The sequence below is a fragment of the Vanessa cardui genome, chromosome 4, assembly GCF_905220365.1.
Source record: "Vanessa cardui chromosome 4, ilVanCard2.1, whole genome shotgun sequence".
Lineage (NCBI taxonomy): Eukaryota > Metazoa > Arthropoda > Insecta > Lepidoptera > Nymphalidae > Vanessa > Vanessa cardui.
In genome coordinates this window covers 5,965,620-5,990,470 of record NC_061126.1, presented here as the reverse complement: position 1 = coordinate 5,990,470, position 24,851 = coordinate 5,965,620, and the positions used below count along the sequence as shown (strand labels likewise).

The 24,851-nt window shown below is 34.2% G+C and overlaps 1 protein-coding gene across 2 annotated transcripts; it reads right to left on the bottom strand.

The window, feature by feature from the left end:
- Positions 1–1,029: 1,029 nt before the first annotated feature.
- LOC124544292 (sorting nexin-25) lies at positions 1,030–23,644 on the bottom strand. Of its 2 annotated transcripts, none has more exons than XM_047122771.1 (17): positions 23,179–23,644; positions 22,455–22,762; positions 22,175–22,347; positions 21,761–21,947; positions 20,070–20,316; positions 18,077–18,286; positions 17,829–18,003; positions 16,835–16,992; positions 15,302–15,475; positions 14,225–14,359; positions 13,840–13,980; positions 13,631–13,761; positions 13,010–13,152; positions 11,697–11,847; positions 10,713–10,846; positions 9,946–10,094; positions 1,030–4,449 (listed from the first exon to the last, which is right to left on the bottom strand). In XM_047122771.1, exons 1-17 carry the CDS (start codon positions 23,407–23,409, stop codon positions 4,393–4,395), a joined length of 2,904 nt encoding a protein of 967 aa, XP_046978727.1. In that variant the 5' UTR covers positions 23,410–23,644; the 3' UTR covers positions 1,030–4,392. The 2 variants fall into 2 exon arrangements, with proteins under 2 accessions (XP_046978727.1, XP_046978728.1); XM_047122772.1 differs by having other exon boundaries at positions 16,835–16,980.
- Positions 23,645–24,851: the final 1,207 nt, after the last annotated feature.

Genomic DNA, 24,851 nt, shown 5'->3' with positions numbered 1-24,851 from the left:
TATACAAACTATACTAAAGTTGTTTTTACTCGCTTCTGCTCTCACTATTTCAATCTATAAAATCGAAAACCGATGCAGTTTCAGTACATATTCTCGCACTTATGTAGAATCTAGAGAGATATCAGATCCATTCTTGCAAATTTTTGAAAGAATCCAAGGTTCCTCTAGCAATCGACACAAAAAACGTAATTACCTTATTTTTTTTTTATCAGAAAGATAATTTAAAAGTCATTACAATTTTTAATTACCATGTCAGTGTTTGATAAGAATAAAATATTTTTAAATTACTTTGTTTCATTTCGGTGTATTGTGTAGACATGTCTAATTCCGATACACCGAAATGACGTCACGACGTGACATCGGATTACGTATAATCGAAAATTTACTTCACATAACGCTTGAAAACAATATCGACATGAAATCATTAATAATCTGCCACTGAGCGACAACGTGTACAAATCTCAGACGAACAATAAATTGGCAAAGAGTAGGGAATTGAATAATGATCAATTTTAAACATCATGTAGTATTTTTCTTGTGAATTTAAAAATAGCTATTAACGAAAAACGTTAAAAACCAAGATGGCGACTAAAGTTGGGGTCGAATTATACACAAAAGATTATTACTCCCACTGCCACTGTCCTCCCTAATGGGTGATGGAATAATGGTCGCGATTGTTATTAATGCTAAGTACAGTAAGTACAGTTCTGTCATCTATTTTTCTAAATAATTTAGTCGAAAAGCAATGTCTATGAGACATATCAACTTTATTGTCTAATTGTCTGTTCTTGGGTATCAAATGGCAAATGGTCAATGTTGTGGTCACGACCACCATAGGCATTGGCGCTATAAGAAATATTAAAAATTCCTCAGGTCATCAATGCGCCAGGGAAGAACTGAGATATGCTCATTGTATTTGAACTGAGTCACTCACCGTAGAGCCGATAAAACAATACTAAGTATTGATTTCGTACATCTGACATGGAACAATAAGGAACAAATAATGATTGTGGCAATAAAAAAACTATATAAAACATATCAGTTTTTAATATATTCTATGCATATATATTAGATATACAATAGTTTACATTTAAACCTAGTCAACGCTCGAAATATAGTATAACACTTAATAAGTATTTTTTTTCAAAGATAAGTTCCAAAATTTATTTTATTATTATTAGTACCTACAATTTTATTTAGCAAAAGATTATTCAGAAAATTAATACATCGTTGAAACTTACGCTAGATACATATACATATACATTGTGCAATTGAAGACAGTCGGAATTACCAAGGCAACTTATCTTTGGTTTATTAACGATGACACATATTTACAGGGGCGGATTTAATCATTACTTAATATAAAACAAAGTCGCTTAGCGCTGTATGTCCCTATGTATGTTTCTTCAAAATTACGCAATGGATTTTGATGCTGTTTTTTTTAATCGATAGATTAACTCGAAAGGAGTGTTTTTGTATACATTACGTGGACAATATAGTAAATAAACACTGTTAATTTAGACATTCTCTACTTTATTAAGTATCCGCATCGCACCCGTGCGAAGCCGAGTCGGGTCGCTAGAACACGCTAAATCATGAAAATTTAAAGATATATAAGAAAACTAGATATATTTTTTATGCATTGACAGATGTATGTTTATACTTAATAAAAGCTGAACCATTTTCGCCTTATTGTTTCCGGACTACACCGAGGACCGGGCTTTGCAGCTTAAATTAAATCCGCCCCAGCGTATTAAGGTAATTATAAAATACATTACATGATACTAATTGTAAAATATTATATAGTTGTTTAGAGTAACACGATGTTACTGAAATGGACTACAAATTCTTGGTAATTGTAAAAAGATAAAAAATAATATTACAGGGAATACGAATGAGTTTTACAAAAACATGTAATTTGTTATTAAGATTATTCGTGTAATAAAATATATTTTATATTTATTTGCTAGTCATACATAGCTTGTTATACAAGATGAAGTTTTTAATTAATGATCCAAATAGTATTTCATGATATAATCAATTTCGAGCAAAAATCATTACAATAAATCAAACAACATTTGAATTGTATTACTTCAATTACAATGAGTGAGCTGAGATGGCCCAGTGGTTAGAACGCGTGCATCCTAACCGATGATTTCGGGTTCGGAACCCAGGCAAGCACCACTATATATATGTGCTTAATTTGTGTTTATAATTCATCCCGTGCTAGGTGGTGAAGGAAAAACATCGTGAGGAAACCTGCATGTGTTTAAATTCATCGAAATTCTGCCACATGTGCATTCCGCCAGCCATCATTTGAACAGTGTGGTGGAATATGTTCCAAACCCTCTCCATAATGAAAGAGGAGGCCTTATCTCAGCAGTGGGAAATTTACAGGCTGTTACCTTACTTTTACTTTAATTACAATGACGTCAAAATAATATTAAACAACAAACATTCTAATATACTGTTAGACAAAAACTGCATTTAATGCTTTGTTAATGCTATATATAACTAATCTAATGTTAATTAAACCAGCTTCCAAAGGAAAGTGATGATGAGCGTGACATTCATATGCTAATAATTTAATAGATAAGTAGTTGAGATTATTTTCTTCGCTAGGATTTCGACTCGTGGAATGGACTCTCAATATATAATATTTAAAAAAAAATATAAGTAATAAGTGTGATTTGTAAATATTACATAAGTGTATGATGTTAAAATTTACCATTTATTTTTTGTATGTAGCAACACTTGCACATAAATAAATTGGAATGATTCTAATAGTTTCATAGTTCATCGTATTATAAAAGATAGATAACATACAAGAGATCTTATTTATTCGAGAGCAATACACTCGTATAGTAAACACTGAACATTTACTTATATTAAAAAGCCAACGCCAACATTCGCATTATTTATAATATAAGAATATATTTTTTAACCTCTATATGGCTGTATAAGAAAGGAATAAAACGTCATGTATACAAAACACATACAATATACAGGACAATTGAATCAGATCTAGAAAATTTCAAAGACACAAATATATAATTTTAAAAGTTTGTACAATGGCAACTTTTAAACAATAAACATGGACGTGACCAACGCGCCAACACGACTAAGCAATACATACAACAAAATTGTATGAAAATATTAAAAACTTTATAGTACGACACAGATGTAGCATCGGAAAATGCAATGGAATGAAAATGAAACCGATTACTGCCGATTTACACAACCAACAGAAATAGCTCCCTATAGCGCCATTCGACGCTATTCGTCGCTATAGATTCACGCGTCAGAGGAAGCAAGTGCATATATATCGACGTGTCAAATTGACGAATATATTAGGTCATATGATATTACAAGTTATTACGTTTGTGCAAAGATCATATTCGCATGAGAAATAAATATTGATAATTTGGGATGGCGTACTCAATTCGGATGTGATCGGTTTTACGAATTTTGCCGATGCGACATCTAAGTTGTGTCGTACTATACGTCGTAAATTTTCTCAGTATAAACCATTACTTCTAAACAAAATAAAAAAATAAACTTTGTTAATTTAATTATAAAATTAAATTTAATAACATAAGGTAATAAGTAAGGTAGTAAAGTAATAAAGCTATTATTATTATTGGATTAAGGTTTTTTTATTATACTTTTCTTAATAAAGTTTAAGCTTCCTATTTGCGCGTCACAATTATAAAATGCATTGTAAATAATATAAAGATTACACGGAATGACTCGTTTATCATCTCATTTGTTTATTAATACTGAAATGTAAAACAATATTATATTATACGGAAAATATAACTTCAACTGTAAAGTTTTATAAAATATAATCTAAATAAATTTCCAACAATAGCCGAGTTTGTCTAAATTTGTAATGTTATATTACGAATTGAAACTACACATGCATCAAACAAATATAAAATTCTAGTCTATGGTCTGTAATTACAGATAAAAAATATCATTAATGACATTCAAATTTGTTTTTTTTTTTTAAGTCTCAGGTACACTGAACAAAACATCATTGGATACGTCATACGTCAAACTATAAAAATACGTAATAAAACGTTACCCAGTTATAAAATAAGTAGAGAGCGTAGTCTTGGCACATATAGCTATTCCAGCTAAAACGATCACAGAACTCATATAACTAAGTTTCATGCTATATCTACGTGATAGCCAAGATGAGATCAACGTTTTATAATATGCCACATTTAGAAAGCTAAATAAAAACATTTGTAACACTGGTCATGTAACTGGTTTAAAATAATATAGAAATAAAAAAATAAAAAAAAAACAAAATAAAATATTTGTTTATCGAACTTCCCTGTACGTATATCATCTGCCTCGCTGTACCCTTTTAAGTTCGTCGTACATTTACTGATAGCGTTTAAGTTCCGGAAAAACTTCTAGAAGAACAAGCTCGAAGATTTCCTGTAACAGAACATTAAATAAAAAAATAATTAGACATAAAAAAATCAATTAACGCATTTAAACATTATAATTATGAAAAACGTACATTTATTTGAAATCCACGAACGCAAAGACGCTACTAAAGTGTAATTTTTACTAGATATTATATTTTTCAAAAGTTAATTTCCAAAATGTCAGTCAAGACGGTCATGGACCGTACGGTTGTCACGTCGCATCAGAATTGATCACATATAGGAAGTGACAGTTTCAGCGGAACATATTTTAAGAGCGTGCCCACATTACACCTAATTATAGAATCCAATGATATCTATGTGATATCGGCGACTGTAAATTTGCGGAAGAATGCGACGGCCGTGAGATCGTTGAACGACTCACACTCGATTTTATAACTACACAACCAAGTCGTGATGCTCCCCATCACAAAGTATTAACATGTGAATTATGTATATATAAATTATAATAACATTTAATTTAATTTAAAGTGCTGTGATGTCTATTTTATTTAGTGCCGTTGCGTACAAAAAGAAAGTCTCCAATAAATATGCGTCCTGTGATGGAAATTTCGAAGAGATATTGGATGAAGTGCTCGTCAAAATATCAGAGAGAAATAATAAAATGACTTACTACCACGGACGTTACTTATTCCATTTTATATTGGAGGACGAATATTTTTATTTCTGTATTACCGACAAGGTTCGTATGTTTTTAACGTTTTCTTAGATTGTTTTATATTTATAAAATTGCAAGCAAGCATGAGTTGAGTAAAAGAAAAATAACTTGAAGATTTTAATTTTAGTTGTTACGTTTTCGGAGCAAAAAAATCTACATTGTTTTTTTTGTTATCACGGATTAGCCTGATGATGAGTGGTCACATTAAACATTGGCGTCATAAGAATTAAAAAACATATATTTATCTAATAAAAAGCAATTAAAAAAAAACAATTTACCTCCGATTTGAAGTCAAAAATTAAATTTTCCTCCGGCAAAAATTTAATTGTGGGTATTTTGAATATCATATTCTATGTCATAGCAGCATAACCAGTATGTATACCAAAATCAAGCAATTGGAGCTATGAGCTACCGTATGGATGTTTTTAATCCTATTTTGTTTTTGAAGAAAAATACGTTTTTAATATTTCAGCTTTGTCAACGATCAAGAGCTTTTTTATTTTTAAACGAAATAAAGCGAAGGTTTCCATTAAAACAGGCAGATTTTACGTGCATATTAGCTGAACAGATGTATCGTTACAATGAAGATTATAACACAATAACCATAAGGAAAGGGGAAATAGATGAATTGAATACGATAGGAGTGGACAGCAGTGGTGAGTTCTTTCAAACAGCCCTCGCAGACGATCCTTTAAAGTTCTCCTTCATATTGGTTGAAGGACTGGTTTTGATTACGATAGCCTAAGTTTAAGACTTCAGGCTTGACAATTTCAATAAAATATCTCCCAAGAGTTTATAGGGACACTTATACTACATAAAACCTTTTTATCAGCTCTATTCAAGTGACGGTAGTTGATTGTTTATCAATAAAAAATTAACAGTGGTAATGTTTTTTATAAAAAAAAAAAATCCAAAATTTGTAACGTTTAATTAAACGATTTTTGAATAAATAAAGAATTAGTTAAAAAATTTGTAACTAATTCTTTATTTATTCAAAAATCGAACTTAATTCATAAACTTTTTAAGCTTAAATCTTTTGTCTGTTTATGATCAATATTTTTTAATCTGTAACGTAAATTGACATTAAAATATCATTTTAAATTTCAGAAAGCATTCTCGGGGAAAAAATACTCTTTGTGAGCAACGACAACAATTTAAGATATACGGTAAATACATTTTTTACAATTTATTTAACTTGCTTATATTTATCTATTTTAGATAAACTTGTTTTGGCACGATCTGAGTAAAAATTCATTGTGAAGCATTTATGTGACGTTTCAAATTGCAATATTTAAAAGATAGAAGTAGTCTGTTAATCGAATCGAGTTGCGCGCCTACAAGGTTTGAAATTGAAACGATTTTGGCGCAAAAAGGGTTCTCACTTCTAAGAAGCGTTTTAAATTATATTCTCAATATATTTCTTGTAACGTTTGATATTTAAAACTCTGACACTGACTTCTGACGCATTTTGCTTCTGAAAGCAGTCTTAAGTTGCACGCAATTCATATTCTTCTCAGATCTTATTATTAACTAGCGATCTGCCCCAGTTTCGCACGAGTATTTGATTTGTATCGTTATATTTAGACCAAATTACTTAAAATCATTATAAATTGTAGTTAATGTTATTCTAATGTATAAACTATATTACTGTAAAATTTCGTCCAAATCCGTTCAGTAGATTTTTCGTGAAAGACATCCATCCTCACAAACGTTCACATCTATAATATTAGTTGTTTATATTTATAGTCCGACTATTAGGATACATTTAGTGTAAAGATACATTGAATCGTTTAAGTTGCAAGTAGCAGTTTTATATTTGTGATGAGTTTTTTTTTATGGTATAGTTTGGCGGACGAGCATATGGGCCACCTGATGGTAAGTGGTCACCATCAGCCATAGGCAATGACGCTGTAAGAAATATTAACTATTCCTTACATCGTCAATGTGCCATCAACCTTGGGAACTAAGATGTTATGACCCTTGTGCCTGTAGTTACACTGGCTCACTCACCCTTCAGACCGGAACACAACAATACTGAGTACTGTTATTTGGCGGTAGAATAATTGATGAGTGGGTGGTACCTACCCAGACGGGCTTGCACAAAGCCCCACCACCAAGTTAAAAATTACGTGCTTTTAATTATTTATTAACAAATTTGTTTCCTTTACAGACCATCTCAAACATAGAAAAAGAACCAGAAAAAATTGAGATCTCTGTCAAAAACTCAAATTCAAAAATAATTGTTTTAGCAATATTCATAATTGCTGCAATATCATTGATGTTTGTAATCAACCCACGGTGGGTTAACATAACGCAAAACACATTTGCATTCGTTATAGTTGTGCTGATACTGTATCCTATTATAAGAAATAATGTGTATAAGTAATTCATATTTAATAAATAGCAAAAATATAGGCTATATTATTAGTCATTCATTATTTACTAAATAAATAAGTGTATAGTAAATAGTAGTTTGTCTTTAAGTTGTGGTTTTCACTTTAATTAAGTGTTGTTAATAAATATTGTACCCATTAATTAATTTCGTCAATAATTGTTTAATGACAGATACAAAATGTGTTTTTAAGCAGAGTCGAGATGGCCCAGTGGTTAGAACGCGTGCATCTTAACCGATGATTGCGGGTTCAAACCCAGGCAAGCACCGCTGTTTCATGTGCTTAATTTGTCTTTATAATTCATCTCGTGCTCAGCGGTGAAGGAAAACATCGTGAGGAAACCTGCATGTGACAAATTTCATAGAAATTATGCCACATGTGCATTCCACCAACCCGCATTGGAACAGTGTGGTGAAATATGTTCCAAACCTTTTCCTCAAAGGGAGAGGAGGCCTTTAGCCCAGCAGTGGGAATTTACAGGCTGTTGTTGTTGTTTTAAGCAGATATATGGAAGAAAAATCTTTTCGAGAATACATCGTCGAATTAATTTTTAATCCACTGAAATGTCCGCAGCGATAGCTGGATAATTTGTTATTTGTATAAAACATAACATATTTATACTGGAATTATTATCATCAGTACAATACTGAAAATCGAATATAACGTGCGAATTACTAATTCACACAAATCAACCGTTCGGTTTTTGAAACAATGTGACGTCACGCGGACTAAACAAACGAAAGTGCGGCTGCTATAAACAAACGAAAGTGCGGCTGCTATGCCGTGACGTCACAGTGTAGCGATGTAACAGTGTAGCGGGACTCACGTAGAAGAGCTGCTTGTTGTGCGTGGTGTGCTGCAGTACAATACTGAAAATCGAATATAACGTGCGAATTACTAATTCACACAAGTCAACCGTTCGGTTTTTGAAACAATGTGACGTCACGCGAACTAAACAAACGAAAGTGCGGCTGCTATTCCGTGACGTCACAGTGTAGCGATGGCGTAACAGTGTAACGGGACTCACGTAGAAGAGCTGCTTGTTGTGCGTGGTGTGCTGCAGTACAATACTGAAAATCGAATATAACGTGCGAATTACTAATTCACACAAGTCAACCGTTCGGTTTTTGAAACAATGTGACGTCACGCGGACTAAACAAACGAAAGTGCGGCTGCTATTCCGTGACGTCACAGTGTAGCGATGGCGTAACAGTGTAACGGGACTCACGTAGAAGAGCTGCTTGTTGTGCGTGGTGTGCTGCAGTACAATACTGAAAATCGAATATAACGTGCGAATTACTAATTCACACAAGTCAACCGTTCGGTTTTTGAAACAATGTGACGTCACGCGGACTAAACAAACGAAAGTGCGGCTGCTATTCCGTGACGTCACAGTGTAGCGATGGCGTAACAGTGTAACGGGACTCACGTAGAAGAGCTGCTTGTTGTGCGTGGTGTGCTGCAGTACAATACTGAAAATCGAATATAACGTGCGAATTACTAATTCACACAAGTCAACCGTTCGGTTTTTGAAACAATGTGACGTCACGCGGACTAAACAAACGAAAGTGCGGCTGCTATTCCGTGACGTCACAGTGTAGCGATGGCGTAACAGTGTAACGGGACTCACGTAGAAGAGCTGCTTGTTGTGCGTGGTGTGCTGCAGTACAATACTGAAAATCGAATATAACGTGCGAATTACTAATTCACACAAGTCAACCGTTCGGTTTTTGAAACAATGTGACGTCACGCGGACTAAACAAACGAAAGTGCGGCTGCTATTCCGTGACGTCACAGTGTAGCGATGGCGTAACAGTGTAACGGGACTCACGTAGAAGAGCTGCTTGTTGTGCGTGGTGTGCTGCAGTACAATACTGAAAATCGAATATAACGTGCGAATTACTAATTCACACAAGTCAACCGTTCGGTTTTTGAAACAATGTGACGTCACGCGGACTAAACAAACGAAAGTGCGGCTGCTATTCCGTGACGTCACAGTGTAGCGATGGCGTAACAGTGTAACGGGACTCACGTAGAAGAGCTGCTTGTTGTGCGTGGTGTGCTGCAGTACAATACTGAAAATCGAATATAACGTGCGAATTACTAATTCACACAAGTCAACCGTTCGGTTTTTGAAACAATGTGACGTCACGCGGACTAAACAAACGAAAGTGCGGCTGCTATTCCGTGACGTCACAGTGTAGCGATGGCGTAACAGTGTAACGGGACTCACGTAGAAGAGCTGCTTGTTGTGCGTGGTGTGCTGCAGTACAATACTGAAAATCGACTATAACGTGCGAATTAGTAATTCGCACAAGTCAACCGTTCGGTTTTTGAAACAATGTGACGTCACGCGGACTAAACAAACGAAAGTGCGGCTGCTATTCCGTGACGTCACAGTGTAGCGATGGCGTAACAGTGTAACGGGACTCACGTAGAAGAGCTGCTTGTTGTGCGTGGTGTGCTGCAGCGCGTGGAACAGCGTGTGCGCGCCGCGCGCCGCCGCGGGCGCGCCCACCAGCGACGCCAGCGCGCCGCACACGCCCTCGCGCAGCGCCGCCGCCGCCAGCGTGCGCGTGTGCTCTGCGCACACACACACACACACACACACATTGCTTACTTTTAATCACTGACACTGACACTTTTGCTTCTGAAATCAGAGTCTTAAGTTGCACGCAATTCAGATTCTTCTCGGATCTTATTATTTACTAGCGACCTGCCCCAGTTTCGCACGGGAATTTGATTTGTATCCTTATATTTAGACCAAATTACTTTACTCCTTTACTCGGTGTTAGGGCTTTGTGCGAACCCGTCTGAGTAGGTACCACCTACTCATCAGGTATTCTATCATTTAACTACGGCGCTTGGTATCGTTGTGTTCCGGTTAGAAGAGTGAGTGAGGTGGCGCACTAACGATGTAAGAAATGGTTAATGTTACTTACAGCGCCATTGTCTATGGGCGGTGGTGTTCACTTACCATAAGGTGGTCCATGTGATATTCTGCCAACCAGTAGCATAAAAAATAAATGTCAATCTGCCACTGACCTTGGGTACTGAGATGTTATGTCCCTCGTGCCAGCAATTACACTGGCTAACTCACCCCTCTAACCGGAACACGACGATACTGTGTATCACATGGTGGTTGCTTGGCGTTTTGCTGCACATATGATATCTATATAGCAGAGTTCTTCGTCTCCCTACCTTTATCCCTAATGTTTCTGTTGGATGTCGTTTCACTCAGGACCCCGCCCGGCCACCAGGACTTCAGCACGATACTGGTGTAGTAGTGCAGCATTTGTTCCGAGAACAGCCACGATATTGTCTCCTTGATTTGCCTGAAAGAAGGTCTTGTCTATAATTAAACTATATATTACAGTCCTTATTACACTTTAGAAACATAAATGATCACAACTGATTTAGCCAGTAAGATTGAGTAATAAACTAATATAGTCCATGTGGTATGAAAATGGCAGTGCTAAAAACATCTTATATGAGCTTTAATTTATTATCAAGAGTTTTTTAAATTTAATTATTTCAAAAATACACTAACAAATATGAAATGACTGGTATATAAAGTGAATCGTGTGTTTCAGTTCTGATCACAAATTATTTTAAAAGTTCGATAGATAGCGTTTTATCTGTTCTTGAATAGTTCAATTTAAAATTTAAGTTTTCTAATATCGACTGGAAAAAGAACTTGGTACCGAACAATGATATTCTAATAAATATGTTATATCCATACCAAATAACAGAAAAAAGTGTGCCGCGCCGGGGACCGTTTATTTTAGTTCATTTTTACATTTCGTTAAAAGTAAAAAGTATATAGCTTGATAAAAACAATAAGTAAAAGGGATAACTAGATGTTTTAATTACGCAAAACGTATTACTACGCAATTATGATGTATTATAACGTATTACTACGTAAAACGACTAAAGGTAAACGTCCCAATTGGGACGTTTTCTTGTCTTCACTTTTTGCGCGTTAATAACATATATGTTTACTAGAACATCATTGGTACCGACACAGTTTTTTTAATATTATTATGACTCAAGAAACTTGATATTCTTTTTTTAAAAACGTAAGTATGGTATGATGCGATTTAATATTATTATGACTCAAGAAACTTGATATTCTTTTTTTAAAAACACAAGTATGGTATGATGAGATATAGGCTGGTGACGTACCGGTTGATGGTGCGGCCGTACGTGATCTGCACGAAGGTGACGAGCGTGCGACGCAACCAGCGGAACACGCCTCGCATGTCGAACACCTCGCTGAGAAGCGCGTACAGCGGCTCCGCGATGCTGTCACGCTCCTCGCCGATGGGCCCGCTGCCTGCGACATTCACACAATCACACAATAGGGAAGATGCGATATATTTTTTTTTTATTTATTTTTTTATTTTATTTATTAGATCACCAACAAAGTACACACCGATACATGATAGCACACAGTTCGTAAAATAAAAGAAGTGGTACCTCAATTACAGGTGATAACTGCATGTACAGTAATGCAACATATACATTAAAGCACAAAAAAAAAACAATAAAAGCCAAATCAAAATAGAAAGTTACAAAACAAAACAAATCAATTAATAAAAAAATTATAAAAAAAATATAAAAAATTATAAACTAAAATAAAAATAATAATGAAAACTAATATGAATAATTAAGTATTACTTATTAATGGCATTACGGACCTTCTAAATTTAAATATATTGTTGGTAAAGATGTTTAAATCTTAATTTTTGTGCTTATACCAAAGAACTCCCTATAAGATAGACCACCGAGTATATTACAAAAGTAATACACTTTAATTTATTTAAATAAAACTAGTTATAACGGATTTCAATCGCGTGTATTAATTATTTTGGACATCCCGACGTTTCGAGCATTTTACAGCGTTCGTGGTCACGGTAAGACTAAGGTGGCATTTGTCTATTTGAAGAACAAAAGAATTCGATTCGATTCGATTAAAATCCGTAATAACTACTTTTATTTAAATGTGTTATAATCGCGAAAATTTAAGACATTACTTTAATTTATTGCAAAAATTGCATGATATTTATTTCGTATGACGTTACTCTTGTCGGTCACTGACCCACCGATCGTACTTGTCCTTGTTGCCTTTCATGCTTATGCATTTTTTCTCGACCGTTGAGATACTTTTTTTGTAAAAATTTAAAACGGACTATCGATACTCCGTAAAAAGCCGTGTTGACGTATGTTTTGTAGTAAAATGTTTCATTAAACAAAGTTTTCAAATAACTGGTTTTGACTGGACCTTTTGACACTAGTTTCAATCTGAAGCTTTGACAAACCCAACACCCATTTTTTTTTCGAGAAACGGAATTATTTTTTGTTTATATATTTCCTTTTTTTACAACTATAACCTAAATAAGTAATAAGAACTTTATCCTACAGTACAGTAAGTGGTAACCAGCTCATACACAGATATATAAACATTGTTAATTAATAAAGATGTACGGAATACGTACCACGCATCGAATTATTCATATTCTTATTCGCCGCGTCTCCGCCATTTCCGTCCAAATACAGGGATATCTCGTCTTCGTCAGCCGACAGGTGTGTAAACGCTTCTTTATCCTGAGACGATCTTGTTGTTGCGTCACTGCTTGTACTACAAAACGAAAATGAGTAGATAGAAATATTTTCATTCTAGATTAACTTCAAAATACTCGACAAGTCAAAGAGAAATATGCATAATGTATGCATTTTTAATGTATGCTATAGATAAGCAATAATTGTTATTGATTAACGGTACACAATTAACCATTTATATAAAAAATCGTATTGTAATAACTCCGTTGAAATAAAACATTACCTGATGGTATGTTGTTACTCCCACCTATTGACATTAGCGTTGTCTTTTGTCTGTAGTTACACTGACTGACTCACTCACTCTTCAAACCGGTATACAACGTCATAAGTATTCCTATTGTCAAATAGTAGCTAGAGTATATTCAATAATTGGGGGGTACCTACCTAGACGGGACTGCACAATGCGCTACCGCCAAGGTAATATTACAATGCGGTAACAATAACTGTTAGATATTTGGACACAAATATATTATATGTTACCTTTTGAAAGTTATTACCTTTTAAATAATGTAGAGAACGAAAATTTATTCTTCTTTGGTAGATCACCTTGTTTCAGGTACTCCGAACTAGGATTAAGGAATGTATATAAAGCTTCACTTTGGTTTAACCTATCGTCCTCTAAGACAAACTGAAAAATTAAAACATATTTTAATCAAGATTCAATGAGGCCTCGAAGGAAGCTAAGGTATTTTGACAAATTACTTACTTCTAAATACTTTTGAATGAGAGTCTTTGCTTTGTCTAGAGAGTTCTTATCGTTTTTTCCGAATATAAATTTAAAAGAATTCGATGGCAGTTCTAAATTTTTTAGTTCTGAACACATAGGTCTCAACTTTCTATGTAATTCCTGAAAGCAAAAAATATGAAATAAACAATGTTAATTAGTTAATTTAGGTAATAAAAGAATCAGCTAATAAATTTCTCTTTTAAACCTGCGATTAATTCATTATTTAAACAAATCAGTTATTAGTTACAAAACTTTGTCAGTTGATAAGTGTCTCGATATCAAAGAAATGTTTCAAAAGTAGCATTAAATATCAGTTTTTAAAATTCTATTTTTGATTATTCTGATGAAAAGGTCAGGAGGTCACCTGAAATTCATTGAGAGTCCTGAGCAAAACCCATCCAGTTGATATCTGTTCTGGTTTCTCGTCCGCGGTCGTGGGTTCCTGCTCCGCCATATGAACTACTATCACGAACTGTGGCGGCTTGGATTCATCTATAATCTATACCCAACATTAAAGTATAAATATTTTTAATCTGTTAAATATAATACGAAAAAAAATTGATTCCTTTTAAATAAAACGATTATTATTTTCTATTGTAAGAATTTATATTATGTAAAATAAAATCTCTATGTTATTTTTTGTCTATTATCCATAAAATTTGTTTGAAACAATTTTTCTAGATATAATGAATGAATATTACTGATAATAAATGAAATCCGCGTTATCTTCAATATTTTTCCATAAAACAAATATTGGATAATTTATCAAACATATTTTATTAGTTGATAATATATATTTTCAACAATCAATTTTGCTAACCAACTTAAAAAAGAGGAGGTTCTTTAATTCGACTGCTTTTTTATTGTAGCTCCAGTATGTAATATCACAAAATACGACAAAAAGGTGACCATTGAAAATCAGCATTGGGTTTATTTTAGGACCCATATTTTGCTGAATGGTCCGCCTGTTTGGGACACGGCATATTTGCAGGCATTCCATGTGTACATGTCTACGCACATAATTGTTTTTGGATTTATTGTCTTAGTTAGTTTGTAGATTTTTTTGTTTCTTTTGTTCCTTTTTTATTGCAATACCTGTGCCTGTGTTTCAAATAAATATATTCTATATTTTATATTGACGACGTCCGTGGTCGAGTGGTGTGTTCACCGGTTTTCAAGGGTACGCCACTCCGAGGTCCCGGGTTCGATTCCCGGCCAAGTCGATATAGATTATCATTAGTTGTCTATGTTGTCTTGGGTCTGGGTGTTTGTGGTACCTTCGTTACTTCTGATTTTCCATAACACAAGTGCTTTAGCTACTTACATTGGGATCAGAGTAATGTATGTGATGTTGTCTCAAATTTATTATTTTATTTATTTATATTCAAAATATATAACAGAAGTTCCAATCAGCTACCATATTAAGACTTGGATACTTCACCTCAGCACTGTGCACGGTGGCGCGCCAGCGTCCCAGGTGCTCGGCCCAGGTGTCGGTGCGCGCGAGGTGCGCCTCCAGGCGCATCTGCTCGCCCGCCAGCCTCTCCACTTCGTTGGCCAGCATCGCCAGCGCGGGAGACTCCGGCTTCAGCGACGCTCGTAGAGCCGCTAATGCCTTTACCGATTAAAAGAAGATAAGGGTTATTTCGTAATAGCTTTTTCGATGCAAATGACTAAAATTTTAGGGTAAAATTTAAGTGCAATGATCTCAACTAACGGATTTGGTGCAATTCTACAAAGAGATCATCGTAAAGATGAGCATTGTATCGAAAAAAAAAATCTTGTTAATGGGTACTGAATCCGCTGTGGGTAAAATAGGAATCCTTTGTCGGGCCTTCTCTCAACACTGGATATGGCAGGTGTATAAGAAGTATTTTTTTTAATAGATAACGCAAGATGGTAATAACTTCCTATCAAACTCGAGAGAAAATCCATTGAATTCCATTTTTAAAGTCCACAAATATTTTGAGTCGAATTGAAAGTAATGGTATTCAATTTAATAAGGAATACCACCAAACACCAATACTTAGTATTTATATTTTACAGTTTCAAAGATAAGAAGCCAGTGGCTAAGGGACATAGTAATTAAGATCCCAATGTTGGTGGAGTATTTCCGAGAAATGGTTATAGAGCATATATCTTGATTACTAAGAAGTGTCATGGCGCAGGGGACATAGTAAGTTAGTTCCCAATGTTGGTGGCGTATTTCCGAGAAATGGTTATAGTAATCTTGATGATTACTTATGAAGTGTCATGGCGCAGGGGACATAGTAAGTTAGTTCCCAATGTTGGTGGAGTATTTCAGAGAAATGGTTATAGCGCATATGTCTTGATGATTATTTATGATGTGTCATGGCGCAGGGGACATAGTAAGTTAGTTCCCAATATTGGTGACGTATTTACGAGAAATGGTTATAGCGCATATATCTTGATGATTACTTATGAAGTGTCATGGCGCAGGGGACATAGTAAGTTAGTCCCCAATATTGGTGGAGTATTTCAGAGAAATGGTTATAGCGCATATACCTTGATGATTACTTATGAAGTATCATGGCGCAGGGGACATAGTAAGTTAGTTCCCAATATTGGTGGAGTATTTCCGAGAAATGGTTATAATGCATATACAACAACAACAACAACAGCCTGTAAATTCCCACTGCTGGGCTAAAGGCCTCTTCTCCCTTTGAGGAGAAGGTTTGGAATACATTCCAGCACGCTGTTCCAATGCGGGTTAGTGGAATACACATGTGGCAGAATTTCTATGAAATTTGTCACACGCAAGTTTCCTCACGATGTTTTCCTTCACCGCTGAGCACGAGATGAATTATAAAGACAAATTAAACACATGAATCAGCGGTGCCTGCCTGGGTTTGAACTCGCAATCATCGGTTAAGATGCATGCGTTCTAACCACTGGGCCATCTCGATCTTGATGATTACTTATGAAGTGTCAAGCCGTAACATATTGTAATCACCTGCGTCTTGTTGTTGTGCCTCTCTTGCAGCTGGTCTAACTTCCGGCGCGCGTACGTGGAGTGCTCGGCGAGGTGCACGGTCCCCGCGCTCTCCGCCGACGAGACCGACTCGTTCGACAGCTGACGGTCTTCGATTGGAGACCTTTCTGAACACAGTTCTGTGATAAATTTTATTAAGCTTTATTAAATCGGTACAAATAATCCATACAAATATTATAAAGGTGAATGTAATTATGTCCGTCGCTCTTTCATAACCAAAGCGCTGAACTGTATTTGATGAAATTGACGACTACTAGTATAGTTAATAAAATTATTCTATTTTTTTTAACTGTACTAGTAGTCGTCTGTGGCTTTTAGAGTGTTGGGTGTCATGTGTCAGTCAAAAAAAGTATGTCCTTTCTTGGAGCTCAAGTTTCCTTCATACTAAATTTCATCAAATTCAGTTCAGCGCTTTGGGTATGAAAGAGCGACAGACATAATTACTCAAGGAAACTTGAGCTCCAAGAAAGGACATACTTTTTTTGACTGACACATAACACCCAACACTCTAAAAGCCACAGACGACTACTACTAGTACAGTTAAAAAAAGAATAATTTTATTCGTGAATATTCTAAAAATTATTAGAGTCGAGATGGCCCTGTGGTTAGAACGCGTGCATCTTAACCGATGATTGCGGGTTCGAACCCAGGCAAGCACCGCTGATTCATGTGCTTAATTTGTCTTTATAATTCATCTCGTGCTCAGCGGTGAAGGAAAACATCGTGAGGAAACCTGCATATGACAAATTTCATAGAAATTCTGCCACATGTGTATTCCACCAACCCGCATTGGAACAGCGTGGTGGAATATGTTCCAAAACCTTCTCTTCAAAGGGAGAGGAGGCCTTTAGGCCAGCAGTGGGAATTTACTAGCTGCTGTTGTTGTTGTTATTCTAAAAATAAGCACAATTAATTAAGTAGCTTGAAAGAGATTAATACATGTTCAGTAAGTCACCTTGATTCGCCTCTTCCGTTGCAAGCTCAGCGATTAGAGCTTTATACTGGTCACTCAGTAAAAACGAATGATAATACTTCTCTTGAATTGTGTCGACTACCGAGTCTTGGACTTCATAAAACACTTCTGGCCCTTTATCACCCAGTAGGAATGCTTCCATTCTTTTTCTTGTATCCTAAAAAACACTCAAATAATTTTATATATTTCTAATGTAATACATTTGTGAATAAGAAAATGGTTATTCATACTTTGTCTACTTTAATTTCTGCACTGGGTGATCTTATGTATGTGTAAAATATTTCAGCCCCGAGCTGATGCCAGCTGCTTCTAGCGCTGTGACGTAATTCTTCCACCGCTGTCCAGAAACCAACCAGACCTTGCGAACACAGTGTCTCTAGGAACATTGAGAGGTATCGTCGACCGGTTACACTTTCCAATACTTGATCTAGAGGCATTGCCTGAAATTGATTTTAATATTATAAATAAAACTTCAGTTTTAAAACAAGGTTTATTGTTCGCATATTTTATTTTTTATGGTATAGGTTGGCGGACGAGCAAATGGGCCACCTGATGGTAAGTGGTCACCATCACCCATAGACAATGACGCTGTAAGAAATATTAGCTATTCCTTACATCGTCAATGTGCCACCAACCTTGGGAACTAAGATGTTATGTCCCTTGTCCCTGTAATTACACTGGCTCACTCATCCTTCAAACCGGAACACACAAATACTGAGTGCTGTTATTTGGCGGAAGAATAAATGATGAGTGGGTGGTAGCTACCCAGACGGGCTAGCACAAAGCCCTACCATCAAGATTTATAATTATCAGTTTGCGATAATCGCCTTTGGCATATGGAGAATGGAGAAAACGAATTATATATCAAATCAAATCAAAACATACTTTATTCAAGTGGGCTATTACAAGCACTTTTGAATCGTCATTTAACAATTAAGTGAAACTACCACCGGTTCGGAAAGTAGATTCTACCGAGAAGAACCGGCAAGAAACTCAGTAGTTACTCTTTTTCAACATTTAAAAAAAATACAGTCATGTTAGTTAATACAGTTATTTAAATTAACATTAATAATAATATGGCACGTCTCTTAGATAAAATTTGAAGAAAATGTTCCTACTTAATATAAAATTCCCTGACATTATTTCGTGGTTTCCCTATTTTTGAACGAACAAACAAAATTGACAATTAGATGAAATAATTTAGGAAATAAAAATGCGTAAGGTGTGAGCTATGTGGGTCACGCCCACTCACGTTTAAATGGTTTTGCGGTAAAAGATAAAGCAACATCGCGCTTCTAAAATTAAGATAACGACTAAATTGATTAGATATGTTTACCGTAATAGAAAAGTTGCCAAGTTTCATGATGTCAACGAAAAGTTTAAGTACACTATACTATATTATATATACTAGTTGACAATGTAACTGTCTTGTAAATAGTTTTATATGTAGAATTGCGATCTATTACAGTAGATAAACAACATAACGCAATTGAAAAGGTCCTATCTCAACAGCAATTTTGTATAGTACGACACAACTTAGAACTAGCGCGCACTGGTAACTTTTGTCACGGTGACTGTTTCGTCACTCTTGTCGACTCCATGAATATGTATGGAGGTGCGCGCACGTTACGACGTGACAATGGGGTGACATTTGTGTCTGCCTCTGTACATATTCACGGATTTGACAAGACTGACGAAAAAGTCACCGTGACAAAAGTTACCAGTGCGCGCTAGTTCTTAGATGTAGCATCGGGAAAATTCGTTAAACCGACCACAGCCGAATTGAGTACGCTGTTCCAAATTATGAATATTTCTTTCTCGTGCGAATGTGATCTTTACGCAAACGTAATAACTTGTAATATCATATGACCTAATATATTCGTCAATTTGACACATCGATTAACATGCACTTGCTTTCTCTGACGCGAAAATCTATAGCGACGAATAGCGTCGAATGGCGCGATAGGGGGCTATTTCTATTGGTTGTGTAAATCAGCAGTAATCGGTTTTATTTTCAATCCATTGTATTTCCGATGCTACATCTAATTTGTGTCGTACTATACATATTGTGTACATATCTCATAAACTTAGTGAGATGGATATCCCAATCACTGGACATTTTTTGAAAAAGTTTAATACGCTAGAATTACCAAATCGGCGGAACTTGTGACTGATAAAATTAAGTGTGTACGATTGAACTGTTATACATGACAAAATATTAACCTTGCTATCTGACTCCACAGCTGGAAAAGCTCCGTCCCAGCCTAACTTGCGTAATGCCTCCTCACACTCGGCCTTGGCTATAGTCAGTTGGTCGATGTATCTCTTCAATTTCTTAGCATCAGTCACTTGTTGCCTGCTAACGTTGTGCTGGTTACCGGTCTTTTCAATCACATCAACGTCCACACCCTTCGCTCTTTTTATATTTTGTAATGTTGTCGCTTGCATTATTTGTGTAACGATATCGTATCTGTAATTTAAAAAAAAAAAACTGTTTAATCTCATGATATATTCGTACTGAGTGTTCACTGATCGTTTATTTGAACTTCGTATAGTCATTGTTAGCACATCCGTAAGGTGGTGTGAAATAGCACAATATATACAACAGATACCTACTTTTATTAAAAGTTAAAGTTGGATTACATATTTGAAAGTTAAATTTGGATTTCTACAAAAAACAGCCTGTAGATTCCCACTGCTGGGCCAAAGGCCTCCTCTCCGTTTGAAGAGAAGGTTTGGAACATATCCCACCACGCCGTTCCAATGCGGGTTGGTAGAATACACATGTGGCAGAATTTCTATGAAATTTGTCACATGCAGTTTTCCTTACGAGTTTTTCCTTCACCGCTGAGCACGAGATGAATTATAAAGATAAATTAAGCACATGAATCAGCGATGGCCATCTGGTACAATAATACGTAAAATATACGTTGATTGTTACGAAGACATCGTTATGATCAATGAGGGCAACGAAAACCAAGCTGGCCCTACACGTAGGCATTTATATCTAGGTACGTACTAGGTCTTACAGCATAACCCATGATAAATTATATTGTAATTGAAATGATACAAAAATTACATTCAAATGTAACAAAAATCAGAAAAAAAAATCTGAAATTCCAATTGTTATTAATTTTTTATAAAATAACACATCAGTATATTAATCAAAAACAATGTGTTTTAAATTTTGATGATAATGAATACAACAGGAAATAACTAATGAGTTAAAGAAAAGTATATTCCTAATAACGGAATAAAAATGAATGTATTGATATTTTTTTTATTACGTATTACATTAAGGGCATCGCAGTTTTAACTCGCACCAAAATAAGTAAAAACATCTTGTAATAAACAACATATTTTGTCTTAATATTTATAGACTTTATTTTTTTTTTTAGTGTGTGAAATAACATCATAATGATTTGGCCTTTTTAATATTTGGCAATTATATGTAATGCATTTGGAAAGCAAACAACAGCAAAGATATTGATGACATATATGTGAGACGAAAACCGTGACAAAATCCTACTAAGAAATAACTTAAATAAAATCTACCCACTTTTGGAAAATCAAATGATTACCATAATTTTATGCATAAAATCTTTTCAATAATATTACATATTTAGTGTTATTAATCTCATAAAAAAAAATATTCATTTCAGTTTTTTAATAAATAGGTTTATTAAGAGTTAGAAATTTAGTAAGAAGGTTGTGTAATAAAATGGCCATGGTGTGTGAATTTTTTATGACATTATTTTGTTGAAAATGATGAACTGTGATAACATATTTTTAAACAAACATAGTTGCAGACAACAAGCATACATTAAAATCATTATTACATAATGCAATACCAGTTACGATAACTCATAATGAATAATTTCAAGCTCTAATAATACCTATTGTGTATATATTACCTTAAACGTTTTAGTGTGTCCACATTATTGCAGTTGTTAATAAGCCTGATGTAATCTTCAAAGGTCTTGGCATATTCATGTGTTCTTATATGCATGGCATCCACTTCTTTCTGGGCTTCGAGATATTGCAATATCTTTTGATTTATATAATCAGGTTCGGTGATAAGATCAATTGCAGGCTGAAGTACTATAATATATGAATTCTCTTTTTAGAATGTCTTCAAATTAAATATATTATCTTACCACACTATGCCAATGGCGGTTCCAGGTATGAAAGCTAAATATTGATTTTATATATAGTAAAGTGCTGCTTCTTTCATTTGTTATACAGTTTAATTAATTTATTAATCAAAGTTCATTTATTTCAAAATTTAACGTTTATACAGAATAAAATAATGCAATAGCTATACATACTTTTACATGCTAATATCTCTCTAACAAGGTATGAGACAGGAGACAGTGAATAACAACGTGGCATTAGAAACATAACTATCAGATCGCTGATCTGACGCAAGTAGTGCAATTCTGTATCACTAGACATCAAGTGCGAAGCTAATGCAAAAACAGGAGCTTGATTTAATTCCAACCTGTAAAAATATTAACATTTTTATTGAAAACAAATATTCCTTAAAATTTTACAAAAATCTAATTAAACAAAGCATTTCTGATTAAATATATCAAGTTAAATACTTACGCGCAGCTTCTGGCTATCCGAATCCGTTCAAAATGCTGTGTTATTTTTGTGACTATATCATTAGCTAATAGTTTTTCAGCATCAACTTTTAAAAGACGTTCATAGAGGGTCTGTATCGCATTCCAAATATGTTCTTTAAACTTATCAATTACTGGCTCTGGTTTATAAGAAAGTTCCTTCAGCCAACGTGTTACAAAATCTCTAAGAAAATAGTCAATTAATAATTGCAATTGACTATCCACAGTTCGTCCAAAGATGACAGGTAAATGAGGTTTTTTAGCTAAATAAATCCAGTTACTTTGTTCCTCCTACAAACAATTTTAAGAGTTAACATTTTTATAACATACTAAAAACACTTTAAGAATTGAAATTGACAAAATAACAAGAGGATTGTATTTAGGGGACTATAATAAATTGTGTAAAATTTTATATTTGATTATAAATAGATGATTGATGAAGAATAACTCTGTTAAAAGTTAAAGTCTTATTATTATAACCAAAGTATTACTAGCGAAACTAGGAACAAAATTATACAAAAATAATGTGTTTTGGGCAATGTTACACTTTCAAGTAAATCATATTTTCTCTTGAAATAATGATAAATTACTTTTATTGCCCGGTGTTAAAGAAAACGTCGCCTCTTTCTAAAAGTACGCCTACGATAGTGATATCTTTATTGTTAATTTAAACTATTTTCTTTTAGAGAATAACATTTAATACCCACACGAATAGCAGTATCCAATAGTCGCGCTTCCTTTTCAATATTATCCAGTAAAAACAGAGAAGTTTGGTGTGGTGAAGAGAGTGCAAGATGACCCCAAAGAGTTAAAACAAATACACCCGATATACAACACGCACTAAGAAGCGCTATATACGTCAGGCTTAATATAAAAGGGAAGTAATATATCAGAGATAAACAAATTGGAGCAAAAATATATATAAGACATTTTAACATGATTATTATTAAGCTGTGTTATATACGTAAACAAATAAGTTATGAAATATTTTAACTTGTCTCCAGTTACGTTATGATGAAATTTCACATTTTAAATGTTCGCACAAAAATTAACTTCACTTTAATACATTCTTTTACTGCATAAATTCATATTATTTCAAAAAATTGATTTTATTTACTGAAGTCTGTTTTTTGTTTCAGTATTGATATTTTGGTTTTTTCAAGTTTTGATTCATTGTCATTATGACAATAATTGTTGATATAGATAAAATATAATGTTTACTTTTACTGAATATATCGAATTATTCAGGAACACAACGACAACGTTCTAAAATAATGAATTAAATGTGATAATAAAATACGGTTTTTCATAAAGTTTGTTACCGTTAACAAACATATCCAAAATAAAGTATAGTTACGCAAAGACTTATCAATATTTAATTTTATATCTATATGTTTGGTAAATAGAAGGTGTTTGGTAGAGAGTCCGACTAATCAAGTGGGCGTGTTTGGAGATTCATTTTGAGAATACAAGTTGGCCAATAAAAGCCAACACCCATCCATTTTTCGCTCATCCGTTTTAGACTGAATGTTTTTATTTTTGCTTAATCCATGATACATCTTTAGGCATCGAAAAGCAAAATCAGAGCTAAGCTATCTTATACAAGAAAATGCTATATTATAAAATATTGACGAATTGCGATCATTAAATAATTTGACTCTCGATACCATAGAATAATTTTACTCTGACGAGCTGTTCGATACAGCTGTACGGAAAATATTTTTGTTAATTGTTCAATAATACCTAAAATCACACTTATATCACAATAATTTTTTTATTTTATTTTATTTTAGGGAAACAAATAGTAAGATAAACTTATGGGATAAGAATATACAAAATTACATATATCAGCTAAGTTTCCACTGGTTAAATGATAAAATTATAAGTTTTAGTTGCATGGTATGTTATTTTTTCAACAAAACTACGTTGACTCTGTTGATGTTCTAGTAAACAGCTGCGTCATTAACGCTAAAAATGAAGACTAGAAAACGTCCTAATTGGGACGTTTGCCTTTAGTCGTTTTCATCATAATTATGTAGTAATACGTTTTGCGTAATTAAAACATCTAGTTATCCCTTTTACTTATTGTTTTTATCAAGCTATCCTTTTTACTTGTAATGAAATGTTTAATAAACGGTATAACATATCTGTTTATTAGAATATCATTGCGTTTACTTCTACTTTTATATTTTATTAAAGTCAGCTCAAGTTCATCGATAGTTTTTGTTATATGACTGGTGTCATGTTGTAGCTTCACTAAATTGGATACTGGACACTGGAAACAGGAATGACAGTACTAAATATAGAATCTTGGTCCATTTTCCACTTGTTCTTTTTGTATTACTATTTACTATATATTCTCTATGCAATTGGTTAAGTT

Coding starts and splice junctions, on each gene's coding strand:
- LOC124544292 (XM_047122771.1), bottom strand. CDS start 23,409: ATGTTAAAATGTCTTATATATATTTTTGCTCCAATTTGTTTATCTCTG. Junction 16,993..17,828: donor AACGGAAGAGGCGAATCAAG/GTGACTTACTGA, acceptor AATTTATCACAG/AACTGTGTTCAGAAAGGTCT. Junction 10,095..10,712: donor CAGAAACATTAGGGATAAAG/GTAGGGAGACGA, acceptor GTGTGTGCGCAG/AGCACACGCGCACGCTGGCG.